Below are 20,507 nucleotides of genomic sequence, written 5' to 3' on the forward strand. Positions count from 1 at the left end.
AGAGGAATTACCGTATAGTACAGGAGAAACTCGCAGGCAGTTTCGACTTACATTAGCTGTTTAAGTTTAATTACTAATGTTAACTAGCATTTTAGTTAACAATAATTAGTCTGTGTCTATGTTATCTTCTTACATATACCTACGCTCTCTGTCTCTGCAAGATTGGGAATGATTGAGATTTCTCTTGGCACAGCTACCAGAAGACTTACAACTTTCAAACAGGTTGCTCAGGTCACATCTACCTCGGCAAGCTCAGTTGGAGCTTGCGCCCTCACCGGAAAAGTGCTTCTAATATACTTCACTGGTCTCCGTTGAAAACAACGGCGTCACTTTGTCCATTTATTTTATAAATATTCGAATTGTCTTCTGCATCATTTAATACACATTCCCCAAATCTTTGTTTGGTTTGACAGATTGACTTTGGAAACTTTGGGATCTCCCCTAGAATATAAAATAAGGTTCTGTGGATATGAACAGAGATTGGCTGCACAGAATGTGTTTTTATTGAATGTAAGTATATAGCTCTTTGCAGACTTTTAATGTAATTTCAATTCATTTGACTTTACAGTATGTACATGTTTGTGTGTATGTATTTAATAACTTGTGATTTACATTCTGTTATTTAACAGAAGGGTAATATAGAGTACCCGATGGTGTGGGTAGACGCCACAAGAAACCACAGACTGGTAAGTGAGATAAAGCTGCTGTGAACTCATTGGACCAAATCATCCCCCAAACAAAGACGTAACACGACCTGTACACATCACCTGTAGAGGACTATACCAGGAATGATTGATTGATGATTGATTGATTGATTGATTGATTGATTGATAAAATCAGTGTAAAAAGTAAGTGTAATTTTGTACTAAAAACACATAAGTAAGTTGTAAAATAATGTTGTAAAATCTAATCTGCAATAATAATAAGTCATGTTTTTATTAGTTCTGTAACGGCCACATGGTGAGAAATAATAACATGTTGAACTAATGAAACTTAGTTTAAAAAGAGGACTAAACTATTATAGGCCACTTTTAGTATTCATTCAGTTGCTTTGATTACAAAGCCCTACACTAACAGCACTGATGCAGTCTAAATTACGTTTATATAATTTATTAATTGCATGCAACATTTCATAACATTTTTCACTTCAACTAAAAACTTTAACAATCTACATATATAATTTACTGTGAAAAATACAAAAAGATTGGTTGAAGTTCCACTCAGTGGCCACCAGATGGAGACATAACACAACATATTTCAATAACCTTAAGGGCAGTTAGCCTGGAGTGGCCAATAGATGGCACATTAAAATAGTAATCGAGCCTGGTAACTTACTGAATTTTGATCTTACACTTTTCTGCTGAAAATTACAATATTATAATACAATAAGTATTCTTATAGAACCATTTTTGGCGGTCAGTATAATCTATACCATCTGGGCAGCTGTTCTTACCTCATGCTACAGTATTACTAGCTAGGACTTATCCCCAATAACAAGATCATCCTTAATTAAAAGCTATCTTAATTCCAGTAGAAGGTTCAGATAATCTTTTTTCTCGGAAGCAGTATTTTACACCGTCGGCTAAATCCTGTTCTAATCAACAGCAGGTTGGTGCACCTGGTTCATATTTTATTTTAAGGATTTTCATCCTAAAAAAGACTGCTGCATCATATACAGGGAATTAGGCTACTTCCTCTATACTAACATTGACTAGTTAGTGACAGTACATAAATACAACCTCAAATCAGCTTAAAACACTACTGTTAAAATATAAAATATACTCCTGAACAGTTGTACAAGATATTTGTTATGATTACATTTTAAGAAAAAAAACTTTGCTACATATTCATATGAATATATTACTTTCTTTTCCACGCACCTGGTTTAAGACCTGGGGTGATTGAACTCTTGAGGCTTCTGTATCTTTTTATCCATCAGATTAAGACCTAACATTTTAGACAGGCGTTTGGCTGACCCGAATTTTAATTGTGTATTATTATGTATAATGTTCTCTGCCAACATGTCATTGTGAAGCACTGTGTGACTTTTATCTGTTACTTACATATACACATACATACACACGTATATGAACACAAATATGTATATATAGTACATAAGATTTCAATGCAAGCATCCTAATATATGGTTCATTAACTAAAAGGTGTGTGTGTGTGTGTGTGTGTGTGTGTGTGTGGGGGGGGGTCTGCTGCTCTTCTAAGATGTGTGCAGTGTGCACTGTTTTGTCTATATTTGTTCTCCCAAGATCTGACTCTAGGCATTTGTAAATTTTCTTGTTAATCTGAGTGTAAATCATTTCATAATGAATGAATAATGAATGAATGAAAAACATGAATTAATTCACAAAATGACTCAGATCTGTTGAAAAATGTGAAACTATTCTGTTCAAAATAACTATTCTGTTTGCAAAGAGCAGTCACTCCTTCCGTATCATCTCACCTTTGCTCTTGTATCTTTCAAACAAAAACAAATTAACCAGTCTGTATATAGACTTTCAACCAGTTACAGACTTTGAATGGTTTCCTCCTTGATGTTTTGCACATTGTCCTGCAGAAAGAGATAAACAGGAGGAGCCCAGCTGAGCCCAGCTGTTTTGCATGAACAGTTTTCTCTCTCTCTCTCTCTCTCTCTCTCTCTCTCTCTCTCTCTTTTCGCTGTCTTGCACTTCCTTGCGTCTCTCCTTTTTTTCTTACCTTTTATTTTTTCCACTTTCTTTTTTTTTGATGCCATTGTGGATATTATTGGCATAAAAACTTCATATGCTCAATATTTTGACCAAAAACTTGAAACAACATTAGACACCCTTCTAACAAAACTACAAGGGCTCAGAGACATATGTTCCAAAAGAGATTACACATATGGGAATTAGGAAACATGTTAATCATAATCTTATTTCATGCCACTGATCATCTTTGTTGTTTTTATCTGTACCAGTATTAAGCATTTCATGTCCTGTAGCTGGTTTGTGTGGTGCACAGTTGCTGTCTAAATGCAATCACATTATAAATACATTGTGCATACTTAATTCACTGGCAACAGCATTGATAACCTTTTTATTTTATAGATCTGCTCTCTCCACCAAGTTAACCTTCTGGAGGAGAAGGCCCACCTCCATTGACATGGAAATCCCTCACCTCCTAGTTCTGATCCCTTTTTTGAGAGTATAATGAAGTGTTCCTACTCAGATTCACACATTTACAACTCATTTTGCATGACTGCATAATTAAGCAGCGGCTGTTTTCCTAGACTGAGATAGTTACCTACTTGGAACCATGCTGCCCATGAGCTTTGGTTTTCAAAATAGATCTCCACTCTTCATCTCTATCTATCTCATATTGCCTGATAAGAAGCATAATTTCTAAATCACATTAAGCAGAGAAAAGGGAGCAGAGAAACAGGATCAAACTTCAAACTTCAAATGCCTTTTATAGTAAGATACATTGTGTCTAACAGTAACATTAACAAAAGACAACTTTAACTGTGCTTTTCTACTAATTTATGGCACATTGCCCATCTCTTATTTATAGCCCAAAACAGGATATTACCACTGTTCTGCAAATGCAAACAGCATCAGGCAATGTCCACTTTAGCAAGCAATTTATTTGTTACCAAACCTTTTCTTAAAACACAAACACATATGGGAGAGGTGCCCTGTTGGCATTATTTTATCTGTGTAGTCACATTATAATGAGGTATCAAGTAATGTGACCTTTGATATTTTTTTAAATACTACATAATACTCAGGGGTGTTGGACTGGGGGGAAATATAGGACAGAGTATACAGGGCCCTCATGTGAGAAGGGCCCTGGAATGAATACCCATGGATACGGGGAGGGGTGCAGAGAATGTACATGGTGCAGAATTTTGGGCTACTGCATGTCTCTTATAATACTATATGGTACCAAGTATACAGGGCCGCTTTTACTACAAATGCAGTCACTATGCTGTAATGTTCTTTGGAAGATTAGATAAGTCACAAAAATAAATATAGCTGCTGTTTTAGAGGAAAAGGAGACTTTCATAATAAAATGGGAAAATGGAAATGTGTTTTTCTGACTCAATATTATTATAAACGCAAAGTGGAAAAAGAGAAAGTATAGATTTTTGCACAACATAATGAAGAACAATACAGATGTGTTTTTGAATACAGGCTTTGCGAAGAAAACAAAAATGGATGTAAATGAAATAGCTGGGATTGGAAAGATCAACATGCTGGTGCCAAATACTGTGATTCAATGTACAAAACAATTTCATGAACTGCAATAATGTGAGTATAGCACTGTTGATAGTGAGTGTGTGGGTGTGCATCTGTGTGGGTGACATGAAAGTCTGCATTCTTGCAATTGACAATTTTACAGAGAAAATGTGCTGTTCAAGAGACGGCAGCACATACTGAATAGGAATGATGCACAGTGCTCTTCTGTATTTGAAAACTGCATGCTTGCATCAGTTGTCAAAGGGACTGTTGTTGCTAAGGAAGACTTGCCCACCATAGTAAGAGGAAGTATACAATGTGACACACAGAATATATTTATTTTTGTCACACACACCAGGCTTATGAAAACATCATAAAAGCAATCTGTGATCCTGGAGTTTGGCTGTCAATGCTGAACCAGTAGACTACAGTAGATTTGTAAAACTCTGGTAACCTATTATTCAGGAGGATCGAGGCGTTGTGAGGGAGAGAGCTTCCTTGGTAACCATTTCTGGACTGATTGTCATCATGTGACAGGTTGATGCAGCCAAGCCTGAAAAAAACCTGAGAGAGAGACACACACAGGGAGGGAGAGAGAGAGAGAGAGAGCATGATGAGTCAGAGTAGGCTGATTCTGATGTAATCCACCAACCCCTCCCTTCTTCCAGTACCCTTCCAACATGGCTGTTGGTAGATAGGCCGGAGCCTGGCGCCCTACAAAATATAGCAACATACCGCTAACACAACTTATTGTGCATTTAATCTAGTTTCAGATCAGCAATGTTTGGCTCGCCTAAACTTTTGGTTCATGGTAATCATAGGCCTACTTCTATCTTTTTTAGAACATCATAATAGAAATAGAGAATCAAAAATTAGAAAAAAACATATTTATATCTTAATGTCCTTTAAGACAAATATATATGTAACTATACATTCAATCCTATTCAGTTATAATTAAATTCATATATTAGAAATACTTTACATTTTCCCATAGGAAGCCTGAAACTTAGATTTTCATTGGCAACGAACGAAATAGTTGTATTTGACAATATATAACTTGAAACTTGAAATTTCTACGGTGCATCATGTTACCTTAAAATTACTACACAACAGCTGTTTATTGCTGTGTGAAATATAGGCTATGCCATACATATCCAACAATAATTAAGTTTGTATAAAAAGAAAATCACAGGTAGAAGTCACAGAATCTAAGACATAAGACATTAAAAGTGCAAGTTAAGATATGAGGATAAAATATATAGCCTAACATAATAAAATGTGAAATAAGGAAATATAAATTTGGAGAAGACAGTAATTGTAAATGAGTAAGCTAAATGTAAACATGAATGTAGTAGGCTAGGCTATATGTAGTCTATATGCATAATGAGAAGAAATATGGAGCTCAAGAGTTCAGAAGTTTTATGGCCATATGAAGTTGTCCCTGAGCCTGGAGGTGCGTGACCGGATGCTTTTTGTGTCTATTGCTTTATACAGTAAGTGAGCCAAGTCTCACTAGCAAATGAAAACATAAAAATGACCTAGGCCTATCAGATTAACTCAGTCAAATGACAGCTTTGTTGGTTAAGTTTTCAAAGTTAATTAAATGATAAATATTTAGTTTTTTAATAAGGCATTTAAATGAGAGATTTCAACATTTTGAGATTACACCAATGTGTGGTTCATTAGAAATGTAGCCTATGTTGAGATTTCCATCACAGTCTATAGTCTACCTGCATTCACGGACAGCTGCTCTTGTTATTGTGTGTTTCATGCACACAACCTGAGGCCAACGTTCCTGCTTTAATTTGGAAACCAACGCTCGTCAGCTCGTCTGCAGCTGCAGCTGCAGCTGAATCCCACCTCCTTTCCAGGGAGCACGGCATTCATCATATGAAAAAAACGCGAAGCTGCTCTTTGATCAGCCTCTTGCATTCTGCATTGTTGGCAAAGCGTCTTCATGGCAGGGACGCATGCGCAATGCTTCGTGTTGGTTGCAACATAACTGAGCTCGACGGCAATCGTCATCTGGAGAAACCCGACATTTCTAACACTTTTGGGACAAACTGAGAAACTACACATCAGATGTTAAGGATTATGCGACCATACACGGAGTACAATAGAGGAAGTTTGGGAAATAGCACAATAAATCATACAAAACTCGTTTTCGTCACGTGGTCAAGCCTGACCAATCGGAGCAAGCCAAATGCAGCGGAAAGTATGCTCTTTGTTCGGATATTTTGGCAACTTTATTCCTAAATCTGAGCTTAATACTTTGTATAAAGCACAGGGTGGGCATATGGAGGTGACGTTTTTATGAGAAAGGACTCGCTGTGGATACGTTTTATTGCGTTTTTTTGTGGGATGCCACGTGTCGAAGTTTTGATAAACCGTGTGCTCAGCCTTATTTATCACATGACTCCCCTCCCCCACCCAGCGCAGGGAATGGGGAAGAAGGCGGACATGTTGGAGGGAAATGTGTTGGTTAAAAAGTATCGAGGTGGAAGACAAGAAGATTTATTCAAGAAAGGCTTCGCATTATTTTTGGATTTACCAGTCGACATTTGTATTTATTTTGAATTCAAGGTTTTTATGTCATACTTAAAAAAAAAAAAAAAGTATTTATTTTGTCTTTTGGATAATTAACTTTCCCTTTGTTCCGTTATGTTGTTACAGCATAACGTTTTTGAAAACTTTAATAGGCTATTTAATATTGCAGCGACCTAGTTTTATTTTACATAGTTTATTTGAGTGACATTGTGGGGTATTTGTAACCTTGGTGTGGGGGATGGGCGCATGTGGTTAGGTAACCATTTTGTGTGGTTGTTGAATTTGTAGATCGTTAGTCGTTTTTAAAGATCAGAAGTTTTGTAAAGACTTACTAATTCTGTTCTTGTGTGTTTTTATAGTTTTGGGTTAATCTATTTTAAGAACTTTCAAAGGCCAGGTATGGTATTTGAATTTTAAAATCTGTACCATACAAGATTAACTGACGTTTCGATTTCCTAATGCTTTAATTAATGTGATATTTAGATTGTCTTTTTAGTTTTGGTTGGGCAAAAGCAGTGTCAACGTTACTTTGATCAAATGTAATCTGAGGTCAGTGAGGAAAACTGCTGTGTCATTCAGTGATTAGTTCTTATGACCCTGTCTAGGTGTGGTCGTTTATTATTCCTTCAAGTAAATAAGCTGAGCCTCGTCGTTTTACACGCAGTTAGAATTGTTAGCGTGGACTTTATCCTCCCCAACGTTACAGCTTTGGTGTTTGTGAGCCATGGAGGCCTTGTTTGGCTGTGTCCTCTAAAATAGTGCCTTTTACTCCAGCAGATGAACGCTACTTATTTAACTTGTGTTTGTACGCCAAACATGTAGCCTTTTCTATGTTTGAGATGATGTTTTACCTTGCCAGTTGTAAATAATTCTATTATAATAGTCTATGTCATTGTACTTAAAGATGGCGGCTGTGGGCCTCTTCTGAAAGTGCGTGCGGATATTCTGGTAAGCAGAGAGCTCGTGGGGGCTTGGGAGAGGCTCTTGAGGGGTACGCGTGACCCGCTCGAAGAACCAATAGGCGTCTTGGTATTTACCCTGGAAGCCCGCGTTACAACCTTATTGACCAATCCCCGCCGTCGCTTTGCACACGTTGACGTAATGTAATATGATAAGAGGGGTGGCAGTTTCGGTGCCCTCGTATTTTGTAAAGGATTAAATGGAGGAGCCAGTTACAGACAGCATTTCTGTATACTGAATATGCTGGGCCAATAGTATTGTGCAATTTCCTTGACGGACAGCCAAAACTTGCGAATAGGTTGGCCCGAAAGATTGTCAGTGAAGTCTCAGTATCTAGGGGTGTGGTGACTTTGACGGACATAGTACGTAGCGAATAGGAACTCAGAGGGCGTGGACAGTCTGAGGTGGTTTATCCAATAGGGTGAATGGTAGGTCTATAAAACAACGGGTGTAGGCGCATCGTCGCCATTTCAGCGAAGCAGATTAAAGGAGTTCACCGTGGCGGGGAGCGGAGAAAACTGACGAACAGAGACGGATCCAGGTCCAGGTCCGAGTCTAGCTAAAAACTGAATCCGGATCCATCCTGATGGATATGGCAGTTAACCCGCTCCTTGACAGGTATCTACCGGTAAAATTGACTCTCAGCTTTCCATCAGAGGGAATATTGTAAACATTTCTCATGAGTTTTTGTTTCAAAATATCGTTGCTGACAGCCTGTGTTTGCTGTAATACAAATGGAAGAGGGAAACGGACAGCGAATGTGCTGCAGGAAGAAGTTGTCGCGTTGTTAAAGGGATTAGAAGAGAAATTCATGTTGAGGAAATAAAATGTGTTTGTGGTTTGTAAAAAGCTGCGACTGTTCGCACTATGCCGGCGCCATCTTCAGAGCGCCTCTGCCGTTGGCCGCCCTCTCCCGCTGCCTGGCAGTTGCTGCTAGCTTCGCTAGCATTAGCGTCAGACGCGAGCTTTCACCTTTAACAATAGCTCGACCGGCGTGTCTTGTTTATTCGTTGTTATAGTGGAATAAACATTTGTATGTTAACTTAACAACATAGTTGGAAGTAAATTTTTATTAACGTTATGTAGCTATGCCGGCGGCTAACAATAACATACCACACCACAGCTGACGACCATGAGCTAAGATACAGTACGCCAGATAACGTTAAGAGTCAGAGGTTCGCGCTTGCGACGGTTATTTGTGTGTGCTTAGCTTTGTTTGTTATTGTATCCATGTGACGGACAGGGGTTGTTGTGATCACTGGTACAACGACATTGCATTAACGTTACATGGGTTAACGCAGCTATCCATGCGTCCCGGGTGTTTCAGTTGGTTGCTTGGTTACACTGCTAAATGTCACTTAGCCCAAGCTAGGTAGCAACTGTTCATTCATTTATTTATATATATATATATATATATATATATATATATATATATATATATATATATATATATATATATATATATATATAAGTAATTTATAACGGAACTCCACTGTACTTAAGTATCAATAGCCTTGTTTTTTTTTTTCTTGGGCACCAAACCCAATTTTACACATAATAATTTGTTTATCCGTTATACAGCTAACATAAAACATGTTTTTGTTTAGTGTTGTTAATGTTGTACATGATTATTTCCCTTTAAATAATAAAGTACACTAACTGTCAAATGTGTTTCCAAAAGTTGTATCATTCAAAACGAATTGCCTTATTTTAAACAGAGTTAGATTGAACAAATTGACTGAATATGTATTTTTGTATTTTTAAAATAGCCATTTCTGCATACCTAATGTAACATTTCAACTGCATTGGCAGCTATGTTTACCCTTTTAATTGTCTTCTAAATTTTGTACAGTAGGGTGGATTAGTTACCATTAAGGTATACACCCGCCCCCATGGGGCCCCTTACTTACAGCATGATGCAAACACAGTAATACTTGCACACTTTGCATCAGTGTTTCAATGTTAGATAGGCTTTTAGTGTACAGACAAAACTATTGTGTTATGAACTTGCAAGGATACTTTGACAATGTAAACAATAAAACCGGCGCTAAGTACCATCAGTGTTAGGAAATGATTTACCGGCAGATGACCCCTACTTGCTCTTCGAACCACTTGTTTTGCATTGTCAGGTCAGCGGAGATGTGCTATGGTGAGTTCATGTTATTGACGGAGGGAGTGCTGTTATTTATGAAAAAAGGGAAATGCAATTTGTGAATGCAGTGGTAGCACACAAGAAGAACATAGCAGCAGCCAGGAGCAGTGTCTGACAGTAGGGTTCAAATAATTTAATAGCTTTTACGGACACCAGCCAAATGGCTAGTGACTGTTCAAATTTTAACAGCCACTCAATAGATTACCATTGTTTTAGGCGGGGAACTGAGTGAAGCAAATCTACCAGCCACTTGCGTATATTTTACCAGCATTTGGCTGTGTTAAATTTGAACCCTGTTTGGCATCCTGGAGTATTTGCAGCACTCCCAGCAATTCTGATGTCTAAAATGAAGTGGAATGGGGAATATTTATATACATGTTTTTAAGAGATGTTAACAAAGGCATGCAGGCTTAGGGTTTGACTTTAGAAATCTTAGCATTGTTGAAAAGGGAGCAGTCTTCTCACAATAGTGTAAAACTCCACCCTGGGAAGTTTAAATTGCATAGGAAAAACATCTTTTAGTCCTAGGAAGATGGAGACTGGTGTTGTACCAAACACCATTCTCCATCTTCCTAGGACTAAAAGATGTTTTTATGCATATTTTTACTCCTTAACAACAGACCAGGTGACCATGTAGATATGCTGGAAGTGTCTTGTGTTATATCTGTGGTGTTAAAACATCCAACTGCAGCTGATAAGTTACCAGGAACTCAATCTGCTGCTGATTTAGGCTAGCACAGCCATGTTCCCAGTTATAGAGCAGTCAAAGGCCAATGGCAGCCCCTGACTCATTCACTCTTGCTTGCGCTCCCTGTGGAGACTATTAACTATCAGTTGCAGGGGCCAACATACATTACCTGCCAGTACTCCTGAGTGACTACATTTGGGTGTGTACAACACAGCAGTGTGTTTTACTTAGGAGTCAGAGATCATTACTAATAGATATTTCTGTTGGAAAAATACAGTCCAGTCATTCTTGTAACATGCCAGCTAAAACATCCGCAATCCTTTTTTGACATATTTTTTTCTACATGGAAATAGGGTGAAGTTTCTGTCTGTAATCAGTGCTGTTTACGTCCAGTAAAGAGGAGGAAGTGGTAGTCATGGCTGTTCTGCTGGGACTGGAATTTTGCGGGAGTAAATTCCAAGTCAGCCTGTTGTGTGACTGTGTGCCTTGTAAAGGGGATTTAAACGATACTGTATTCATATAAGCGGGCTTAATCAAGTTTGATAGGATAATATAAAATGTATGCCAACAAGAGGACACTATTATGTCAGGATGACATAATTAGATGATTAGTTTTCATATTAATCTCAGGATTTATGGGACTGAATTTACGGCATCATTTTTTCTGCTAATACTGGGAGAATAGAACCATTGCACTTCATATGGTTTTTTTGGAGGAGTTAAAAGTTATGGATGCATTGAAATAGAGTCCATAAGCAAATTAAGTCTTCTGTCGCCACTCCTGCAAATGAAGGCAGTGGACCTGGCTCCCTTTTTAATTAAACAACATAAAGACAGAATAGTAGTTTTTGCTGTTTCGAGTCAACAATATGATGATTTTGTTGCGTTGCAGAGTAAACCTTGTTTAGCTTGGGAGGCTAGCAAATAAATATAGTATACATTTTCTAACCACATGTCGACTATGGCCTTAATCTAACAACTTCTGACAACTGCCAAATAGTTAATTGGTCTTTCAACTGCTCTCTACAGCTCCCATGTCGGGCTTGACGTTGGCATAATGGGAGTCACAACCATGGACCAGGGTTCTGGCGCAGCCGGAAAACGCATCAGAAAACCTTCACTGCTCTATGAGGGCTTTGAGAGTCCTGGGATGCCCCCCCTCAGTCATATGACCCCTTCGGGGCCCCCACAGCCCCCAGTGAGGGACCCCAGCCGACAGGGGAGGATGACCAACCAACTTCAGTTCCTACAGAAAGTCTTGCTCAAGTCTTTGTGGAGACACCACTTTGCCTGGCCCTTTCATGAACCTGTGGATGCAGCCAAGCTCAACCTACCTGTGAGTGTGAATACAAGAAATTGTACATTATCTTTCTTCTGTCTATAGGAGGGACCAACCTTATTTCCCAGAAACAACCATATGAAATAACATGCAAAAGGTCATGTGTCACCATCACTGTTAGTAATAAAACATTTAGATTCCATACATTTCACATCATCAGTCCTACTAGCTTATAGTTTTTTTTTATTTTATAAATCTATTTCATTTTTGGATGTCTCTTCCTATTGTGTCTCACTTGTCTCTGTCTCCCTCCAGGACTATCATAAGATCATCAAAATTCCCATGGATATGGGCACCATTAAGAAGAGACTAGAAAATAACTACTACCGCTGTGCCAGTGAGTGCATGCAGGACTTCAACACCATGTTTACCAATTGCTACATTTATAACAAGGTAAGTGTGTGTGTGTGTGTGTGTCCGTGTGTCCGTCTGTCTGAGAAAGTGTGAGCCTAAGACATCCTGACAAGATGATGTTTCATGCCAGCCACTATTAGTAGCCTGGACATATGGTGAACGTGCTAATTTTCATATGATTTTTTATAAAAATAGTAATAAAAGAAAAAAACATCCCATGGAAATCAAATAAAACCAGTGACATATGCTTAACCTTAACATGAAATGTTCAGATACAAAATGCTGTGAAAGTGAAGCCATCATTTTTTACTTTTTTAAGTGTGTTATTGACTTTGACTGCTAAAAACATCTTTCTACTGTTGTAACCACTTTGCTAAAATGTCCTCCTCTGCAGCCTACAGATGACATAGTCCTGATGGCTCAGTCTCTGGAGAAGGCTTTCCTGCAGAAAGTGGCTCAGATGCCCCAGGAGGAACTAGAGCTGGCTGCTCCCCCTCCACGGATCAAACCAACCAAACCTGGCAAAAAAGGCAGAGGAAATGCAAGTGAGTACTGGCTGCAGTCAGGCTAATACAGACATGTCAAGTCTGCAATCATCATACATGCAGTACAAACATACTCTCTCTAAATGCAAATGCATGTATGAGCACAACCTGTTTTACTAAATATTTGTTTTTCTGAATCCTTGCCCTCTCTCTGCCAGTCTCTGGAGGTGTGACTACAGCTCATCAGGTCCCAGCTGTTTCCCAGTCAGCGTACTCCCCTCCCACCCCGGAAACACCTGACTCCATCCTCTCCACCCCCCCACAGACACACGTGACCAAGAGTCTGCCCCTTATTCTTACAACTGAACAAAGCATCCCTACAATCGCTGGTCTGCCTCCAACACAGCCCACCGCGAAGGTAATTTATGCACTAAACAGGTTTTGTTTAGTTAAAATGTAAAACAGTATTTTGAAAAAAATAATAATGAAGACCACAGACTAAACACCATTCTCCGGCTCACCCTCTCTTGGTCTCACAGAAAAAGGGTGTGAAGAGGAAAGCAGACACAACCACCCCAACCACTGTAGCCATGCCCATCATGAGCACCATGGCCGTCAGCGGCATCAGCATGGGGCTAGGCGGTGGGCACGACTCCCCGCTAACCCTCACTTCTTTGGGGGTGGACCACAACTCCAGTCTGGGGATGAACCAAGGCCATAACCTCAGCCAGGGCATGAGCTTGGGTATGGGCATGGGTATGGGCATGGGTATGGGCTGTGGAACAATGATGATGGGTACCAAAGCGGGGGGTGGCAGGAGAGGAGTGAGTGGACGAGCCATCAAGCCTCCCAAGAAGGATTTACCAGATTCCATGGTGCCACCGCCGGTGCGTCGCAGCAAGCTGAACCCCCAGCTGCGCTACTGCAACGGGGTCCTGAAGGACCTTCTGTCAAAGAAGCATGCAGGGTATGCCTGGCCATTCTACAAGCCTGTCGATGCCTCGTTGCTCGGTCTTCACGACTACCACGACATCATAAAGCAGCCCATGGACCTCAGCACCATCAAGGTACTTGCTTTAGGAATACACGCACAACTGTCAACATTTGTCAGAACAGAGGAGCAGGGTGTTATCTGTTCTCCGGTCTTGCTGCACTGAATTGAAGCAAGTATAGAATGAAAACAGGGTAGACTGACATATTGTTATACCTACCATGGATGTTAAGGTTAGCCATATATACTTACTATGTACATCTTATGTAGCCCTCCTTCACTTTCTTTTCAGGTATATTTTCTCTGATTGAGAATGAGTGTTTACTTTAAGGTGTGGCCTAGTTTTAATGTGCCAAATTAATTCAAATTGGTAGTTCCAGTGACACCAGACAATGGGGCAGACACCTTTGCTTTGTTTTTCTAAAACAGTATGTGACTAAAATCTCTAATTCTCTCATTGTTTTTAGCGGAAGATGGATGGCAGAGAATATCGTGACGCCCAGCAGTTCTCTGCTGATGTCAGGCTGATGTTCTCAAACTGCTACAAGTACAACCCCCCTGATCATGATGTGGTTGGCATGGCCAGAAAACTGCAGGTAATGTACCTAGTCCAGTGATACAATTTATTATAGTTTTTTGCAAAAGGATTATTGAATTCTACTGCTAGTGTCTCCTGTTCTTGTTTTTAAACTGGTTCACTTACATGCTGCTTAACCCTTTTAGGATGTCTTTGAGTTCTGCTTTGCTAAGATGCCAGACGAGCCTCCAAGACCCCCTAGCTCCTCGTCTTCTTCCTCCTCCTCTTCATCGTCATCTGAGAGTGAGCTCAGCAGTGAAAGTGAGGAGAGCGAGAGCAGCCCCAGCTCTGACTCTGAGGAGGAGAGGGCAAACCGACTGGCAGAGCTGCAGGAACAGGTTTGTACTACAGTGTTTGCACAATTTCTATTATGTTATCTGCTATATTTGTTCCTCAGGATTTAATTCACACATCTGTCTTTCTTTTTCCCTTCAGCTAAAAGCGGTACATGAGCAGCTTACAGCACTCTCACAGGGCCCCATCGTCAAACCTAAGAAAAAGAAAGAGAAGAAGGACAAGAAAAAAAAGAAAAAGGTAGAAAAAGAGAAGCATCGGAAAATAGAGGAAGAGGTGACACCTGTTAGACCGCCCAAGACCCCCAAGATCACCAAGACTCCAAAACCCAAGACCAACCGAGGAACGCCTGGTCCTGTAGTGCCGGTCAAGAAGGCACCGAGCAAGAAAAACAACAAGAGCAAGTGAGTACTCTTCACTATTTGTCCAATGGGTATGTGGTGCATGCTGAGATTGTAGTGTAAAATAAGTATTGTAAGTAAAATAATGTACATTATGTAGTTCAGTTTTAGTTTGCAGCAGAAATCACAAGGCATTTTTGAAAACAGAGACAAGAAAACAAGACAAAAAAAGACCGTAACGTGTAATAAAAAGTTTGAAGTATACTGCTGCTGACATCAAAAGACATCAGTATCCTTAAAAAGAACATTCTTTGTCAGTCCATATGTCCCATTTAAGTTTGTGGTCGACAAATCACATCATGCATTGCTTCCTAGCAGTTTCTAATGCTCTTGTGATTTTCCTAATCACATTGTGACCATCGTCAGTCATCTTTTAACAGTCTCTCCCTCCATGTCCTTCTCTCCATCAGAACCAAAAAGGGCGCCATGACGTTTAGCATGCCTCCGCCGGTCCCCGAGCCCATAGTGAGTCATTACGACTCCGATGAAGAGGAGGAGACGGCACCAATGTCATACGATGAGAAGCGTCAACTCAGCCTGGACATCAACAAGCTGCCCGGCGAGAAGCTGGGCCGCGTTGTTTATATCATCCAATCACGCGAGCCCTCGCTCAGAGACACCAACCCGGAGGAAATCGAGATAGATTTTGAGACCCTGAAGCCATCAACGCTGCGGGAGCTGGAGAGATACGTCATGACGTGTCTGAGGAAGAAACCTCGAAAGCCATATGGTTAGTAGAAGAGACCTTATAATAATTTTAATAAAAAAGTTTTATGCCAGTTATGCAAATTAGTTTTTACCTTTTTTTTTTTTTTTTTTTTGGATGAAAATCTATCTTTAATAGAGCTTTGTGGTCTTGGGGATTTGTAGGTCTTTGATAATGTAGTACAGTAGCCCCCACCTCATGGATATTGTTATTGTCGGTTTGTTTGCAGCAAGTAAAAACAACATTGCTGGCAAATCTCGGGAAGAGATCACTCTGGAGAAACAGATGGAGCTGGAGAGGAGGCTGATGGACGTCAGCGGTCAGCTCAACTCTGGGAAGAAGCCTGCTAAGACCAAACGTAAGTCCTCTGTACTGCTGTCTGTAAGAGTTAGTCTTGATATAAATGGGGATTAAAAGCTTCCACATTCTCAAAAATAAACTGCAAGATGATGGATATCTCGGAAATCTGTAACGTTTTGCACAAAATTGAATGGCTGGTGTTTTTTGTTGTTTATTTGTTCGACATTTAATTGCAAGCTCTTTATTTTTTTACTCAGGGATTGTTTTGGTCCATGTACAAAATTACTCTGAAGTAATTTGTAAAAGATCAAAAAAGAATATATTTTAAAGACATTTCGATACATATAGATCCAAGCTTAATACATGTGTTGTATCGTCAGCTTTTTTGTTTTTATAAGATAAGTGCAGCATCCTACTGTTGTGATATTGAGAGATTAAATGTTCCAAGTTGCGTTGTCTAAAAATTGCTGTCTTATCTCCAGCAGAGAAACCGGCAACAGAGCAACACAACCAGCCGTCGCGTCTCAGCGCCAGTAGCTCCTCCTCAGACTCCTCTTCATCCTCCTCTTCCTCCTCATCCTCAGACACAAGCGAATCAGACTCTGGCTGAGAGGCCCGGGGTGTGCGTATGCAAGGGTCATGTTAGGGACCCTCGGGTGTTTTCGCTTCCCACCGAGTGGACTGAGCTGCATAGAGCGACTGACGATGACGCTGCAGAAGGGATCAGAGAGACCAGCACTAGGCAGAACTGGTCCAACTCAGCACGCGTCAAACCAAGAAAGAGAGATGGGGCTTTCCCTGCGCTCAGCTCATTCATCCAATCCTGTCCTGGACACAAACGTTGAGAATGGATGGAAAACTGGAGATTCTTTGAAGTCCTGCTGTTCTCTGGAGAACTGGCCTTGTTGGGCAGAGCGAGGGATGCTCCATCTCCTGCAAAACAAAAAAAGAGGAGATAAGCGACGCATGCGTTGGAGGGATAAGGGTGCTAGAGCCAGAATCTGTCTTATTTCTGGAGATAATTTCCCTTCTTCTTGTGCTCCCTGTCTTTATGCTGTATAGATAAGGTGTACAGTTATATAAATATCTATTTTTCTTTTATAAAGAAGCATTTTATGGAGCTAATTTATTCCCTTATGCTGGGAAAGATGAACAGGTGCGGGCGGAGTTTTAGTTTTTGTTTAGTTTTTTTCATGAGTTTCAAAGAGGGGTAGTGAGGAAGCATGTGTGTGTGTGTGCGTGCGTGCGTGCGTGTGTGTGTGTGAGTGAGTGAATGGGTCACGTATGTGTTTGCATGTGTGAGATCCTCATAGTTTGACGCAGGCGTTAAAAATCAGTGTGCACGCAGAAGCACCTTGGTTCAGTAGAATACAGAATGCATGCAATACAGAGGAGCTGACAAACATCTGCATACTCGTGTACTACTTTACTGCATCGTGTACTCCTGTACTTGTCTGAAAGGGTTGGCCACTGTACAGAAATGTGACAGTTACACATCAGTTTATACAAACATATATCCGTTCCCATGTGTGCTGTCTTTTTTTTTTTTTTTTTTTTCTTTTTTTTTTTTTTCCATCCATCTCAATTTCTCTGTAAACATGTTGCTTTTTTTCTTCTTGTGACCAATCTGCTAATAAATTGTGAGGACGTGTCTTGTCAACTCACCCGTGCCCAAATCACATCTTTGTTCTTTTGATTTCTTTTGGGGTTGAGGTTCACATCGACTTATGTCACAAAACATCTGAATTTGAAGTTGCAAGAAAAGGTTTTGCTGGTTCTTCAATGTAGGTGGAGCATTTTGAGTTGATTTTTGGGACATCTCCTCTTAGCACCATAGTGTCACAAAAGCAGAACTGCTTTGTCTTTATAATAATTTGGCCTTTGAGATCTATGGCAGCTTCCACGTTTTATTTTCTGTATTAACTGAGGTTTGTGTAAGAGTAAGTTTACTTATTTGTGTGATTTTAACACCAGTAGTAATAGCAGGTTGGGAGGTTCTCAGCAGCAACGTTAGATTGTTTACGGTGAGATTTTTCTCTTATTTAGCCTCTTCTGCAGTTAAACAACCATCTTTATTTTTAGAAAAGCAACGTGGCTAGTGAAAACGTGAAAGTGGCTTTATGAATTTTGGGATCCAGCAGCCAGTTTAGACAAAAATATATTAGAGGTTAATGTTAGTAATAACAATGTTTGTTTGCTGGTACGACTAAACAATTTTGTGATTTAGGTAAGGTGTGTTATTTTTGTCCTTTTTAAAATCGCCTGTGGCTTGAGATTGGAGTATTGTATGTTTTAAACTTGATTATTTATTTAGATGGAATTTGAATGGAAAGTTTTTTTCACAATACTGAAAGTAATGTAATTGAAGTCTATTCAAATATGCACAGATTAAGTGTCCGGATTGTAAAAGTGTACATATTTACAGTTTCAATCATTGAGCATGTTTTTGTTTTTCCTTCAGTAACTTAGTTGAGCTTTTTTTGTTCAGCAAAGTTTTTGGAGGCTTCTGTTATAAAACAAAATACTCCAGTTGTCAGTCTTACTTTTCTGAAGTTTGTCAGAAATCTAAATGCCTCTGTACTTGACTCCATTTCATCTGAACATCTGTACATAAATAAACTGAGACATGTTCATCTTTTCACTGACTGGAGGGAATTTCATTTACAGATTTTAAGAACATACTGAACTTGTGCAAATCTAAGAACGAGGATGTTTTAAAAATGTGGTTTTCTATTTCAAGGGACACAGTAATTCACCTTTGTTTATACAATTCATTTCATTCATAACTAGCAGTGACTCTTCTATGATGTCAATTGTTTCTTCAGAAAGCCTAAAATGATGTTTAGATAAATGTAAAAGCTCGTACAATCGTTTAAAATGCTGTAAGTATTCATGCCTACAGTGACTGATAAAGCTTGGATGGTTCCTTCAACTTCACTTCCCCTCATCCCCCCCCCCCCCCCCCATTATTTCAGTGAAGAAAGAACCGGTTTCCAACACCCCCCCCCCCATCTCTGTCTCTGTTGTTGGTAAAATAAGACACAATGATGTCACACCTGATCCTTCCTGTAATTCCTGCACAGCCCGTCCTGACCTTCCCCCATTTGTTCCAGGACTGCTGTCACATACAGTACCTGCGTGGCAGGTGGGAGATCCCAGAGATTGATGGATGGCTATTGGAGCAGAAGAAAACAAAGAAAATGCAGATCAAACGTGCTGCAGAATCATGCTGTTTTCTAACAGACTTGCAGTGATTAAAAAGAGAAAGCCTGCACTTCACCTTTTCATGGGCATTTTATATTCATAGTTAGATTGGTTTATTTGATAGAGACCATGCATATTTATAAACATTGTTGTATAAAAAACACCATGTAAATATGCCAGAATTAGTAAAAGTAACTACTTTTCATCTGCAGACCCTAGGCAGGTGACATAAGACTAACATAGAGACAGCCAGCAGTCATACAGCACTCATTCACTATACATTATCTATCTATCTATCTATCTATCTATCTATCATTAAAGGGTACACATAATGGTGACATATACATTGACAAAACCAACAAACAAACAAAAACACATAATGACAAAGACATTATTCATCCACCTCTATACTGCATTCAGTTTAACAGTGAAAGCGATGAAATGTGTGACAGTTCAAAGTGAGTGCATCTCTGGTTTTCTAGGAGCCAGTGTTTTAAGTGAGTTTTAAAGGTGTTGATGTAGGACACACTCTTATTGGTGATGTATCATTATAGGATTGTTGCGCAGAATTGCCATATCGTGATATTATCGGTACAGTAAGCCATTCATTGTATGGTGAGTGCTTACTTTCCATAAAATCCTATTCCAAGATAATACTGTGCAAATCAGATGACACAAAGTCAGAAAAATTCATTTCTAAGCAAGAAGATGAGCAAAAACAAAACATATGTATTAATAAAACAAACTCGCCATGATGATACATTTTGCTTTTAAATAGTGATGAACAGCTAATTTAGAAGAAGAAACGTTTAAAAGATATAGCTGGCAAGCGAGCATTGTAATCAGATCCGCATTATGCCCTCTGGTGGTCACAGTGCGCTACTGCAGTGCCTTGTGTCAAGTTAGACACAGCTACATAGTGATACTTCCGGTGAACACTTTCAAAATAAAAAGAAAAGCGAAAGCTTTAGTTACGCACTGTGTCCACCGGAGGGCAGTGTTTACATGTGATTGGATTATACAGGGTTACAAAGGTCGTCTTTAACCCAGTCCAAGCGCTAAAGCAGACACAATAGCATATTAAGACTTCTGTTTGTTGTATATGATATATTTATAGAAGAGTATGGAGTTTAGAAATGATAAAACTCCACCATAAAAGGGAAACTACAGCGTTTGTGTTATGTATAATCATGAGTTTGTATGCCCTCTTGTGACTCCAATGAGTAACGACAACATTACTCTAAAATAAGGCAGACTCACTCACATCTATGGACTCTTCCATCAACAACAACAAC

The 20,507-nt window shown here is 39.5% G+C and overlaps 1 protein-coding gene across 5 annotated transcripts; it reads left to right on the plus strand.

The window, feature by feature from the left end:
- Positions 1-6,160: 6,160 nt before the first annotated feature.
- brd2a (bromodomain containing 2a) lies at positions 6,161-18,646 on the plus strand. 5 transcript variants are annotated; one of them, XM_031295550.2, is made up of 12 exons: positions 6,161-8,339; positions 11,591-11,897; positions 12,156-12,293; positions 12,649-12,799; positions 12,958-13,157; positions 13,279-13,806; positions 14,198-14,326; positions 14,454-14,645; positions 14,743-15,005; positions 15,413-15,732; positions 15,938-16,066; positions 16,494-18,646. In XM_031295550.2, the coding sequence occupies exons 1-12, from the start codon at positions 8,308-8,310 to the stop codon at positions 16,616-16,618; spliced, it is 2,514 nt and encodes an 837-aa protein (XP_031151410.1). In that variant the 5' UTR covers positions 6,161-8,307; the 3' UTR covers positions 16,619-18,646. The 5 variants fall into 5 exon arrangements, with proteins under 5 accessions (XP_031151410.1, XP_031151406.1, XP_031151407.1 ...); XM_031295546.2 differs by having other exon boundaries at positions 6,161-6,797; positions 16,491-18,646; XM_031295547.2 differs by having other exon boundaries at positions 6,161-6,797.
- Positions 18,647-20,507: the final 1,861 nt, after the last annotated feature.

The sequence above is a fragment of the Sander lucioperca genome, chromosome 14, assembly GCF_008315115.2.
Source record: "Sander lucioperca isolate FBNREF2018 chromosome 14, SLUC_FBN_1.2, whole genome shotgun sequence".
Lineage (NCBI taxonomy): Eukaryota > Metazoa > Chordata > Actinopteri > Perciformes > Percidae > Sander > Sander lucioperca.

Bases quoted from the DNA above. Each gene is read 5' to 3' on its own strand.
- brd2a (XM_031295546.2), top strand. From the start codon at position 6,688: ATGTGTTGGTTAAAAAGTATCGAGGTGGAAGACAAGAAGATTTATTCA. The intron at 12,294-12,648 runs GTAAGTGTGTGT...CCTCCTCTGCAG, and splicing joins ATTGCTACATTTATAACAAG to CCTACAGATGACATAGTCCT. The intron at 13,158-13,278 runs GTAATTTATGCA...TTGGTCTCACAG, and splicing joins CAACACAGCCCACCGCGAAG to AAAAAGGGTGTGAAGAGGAA.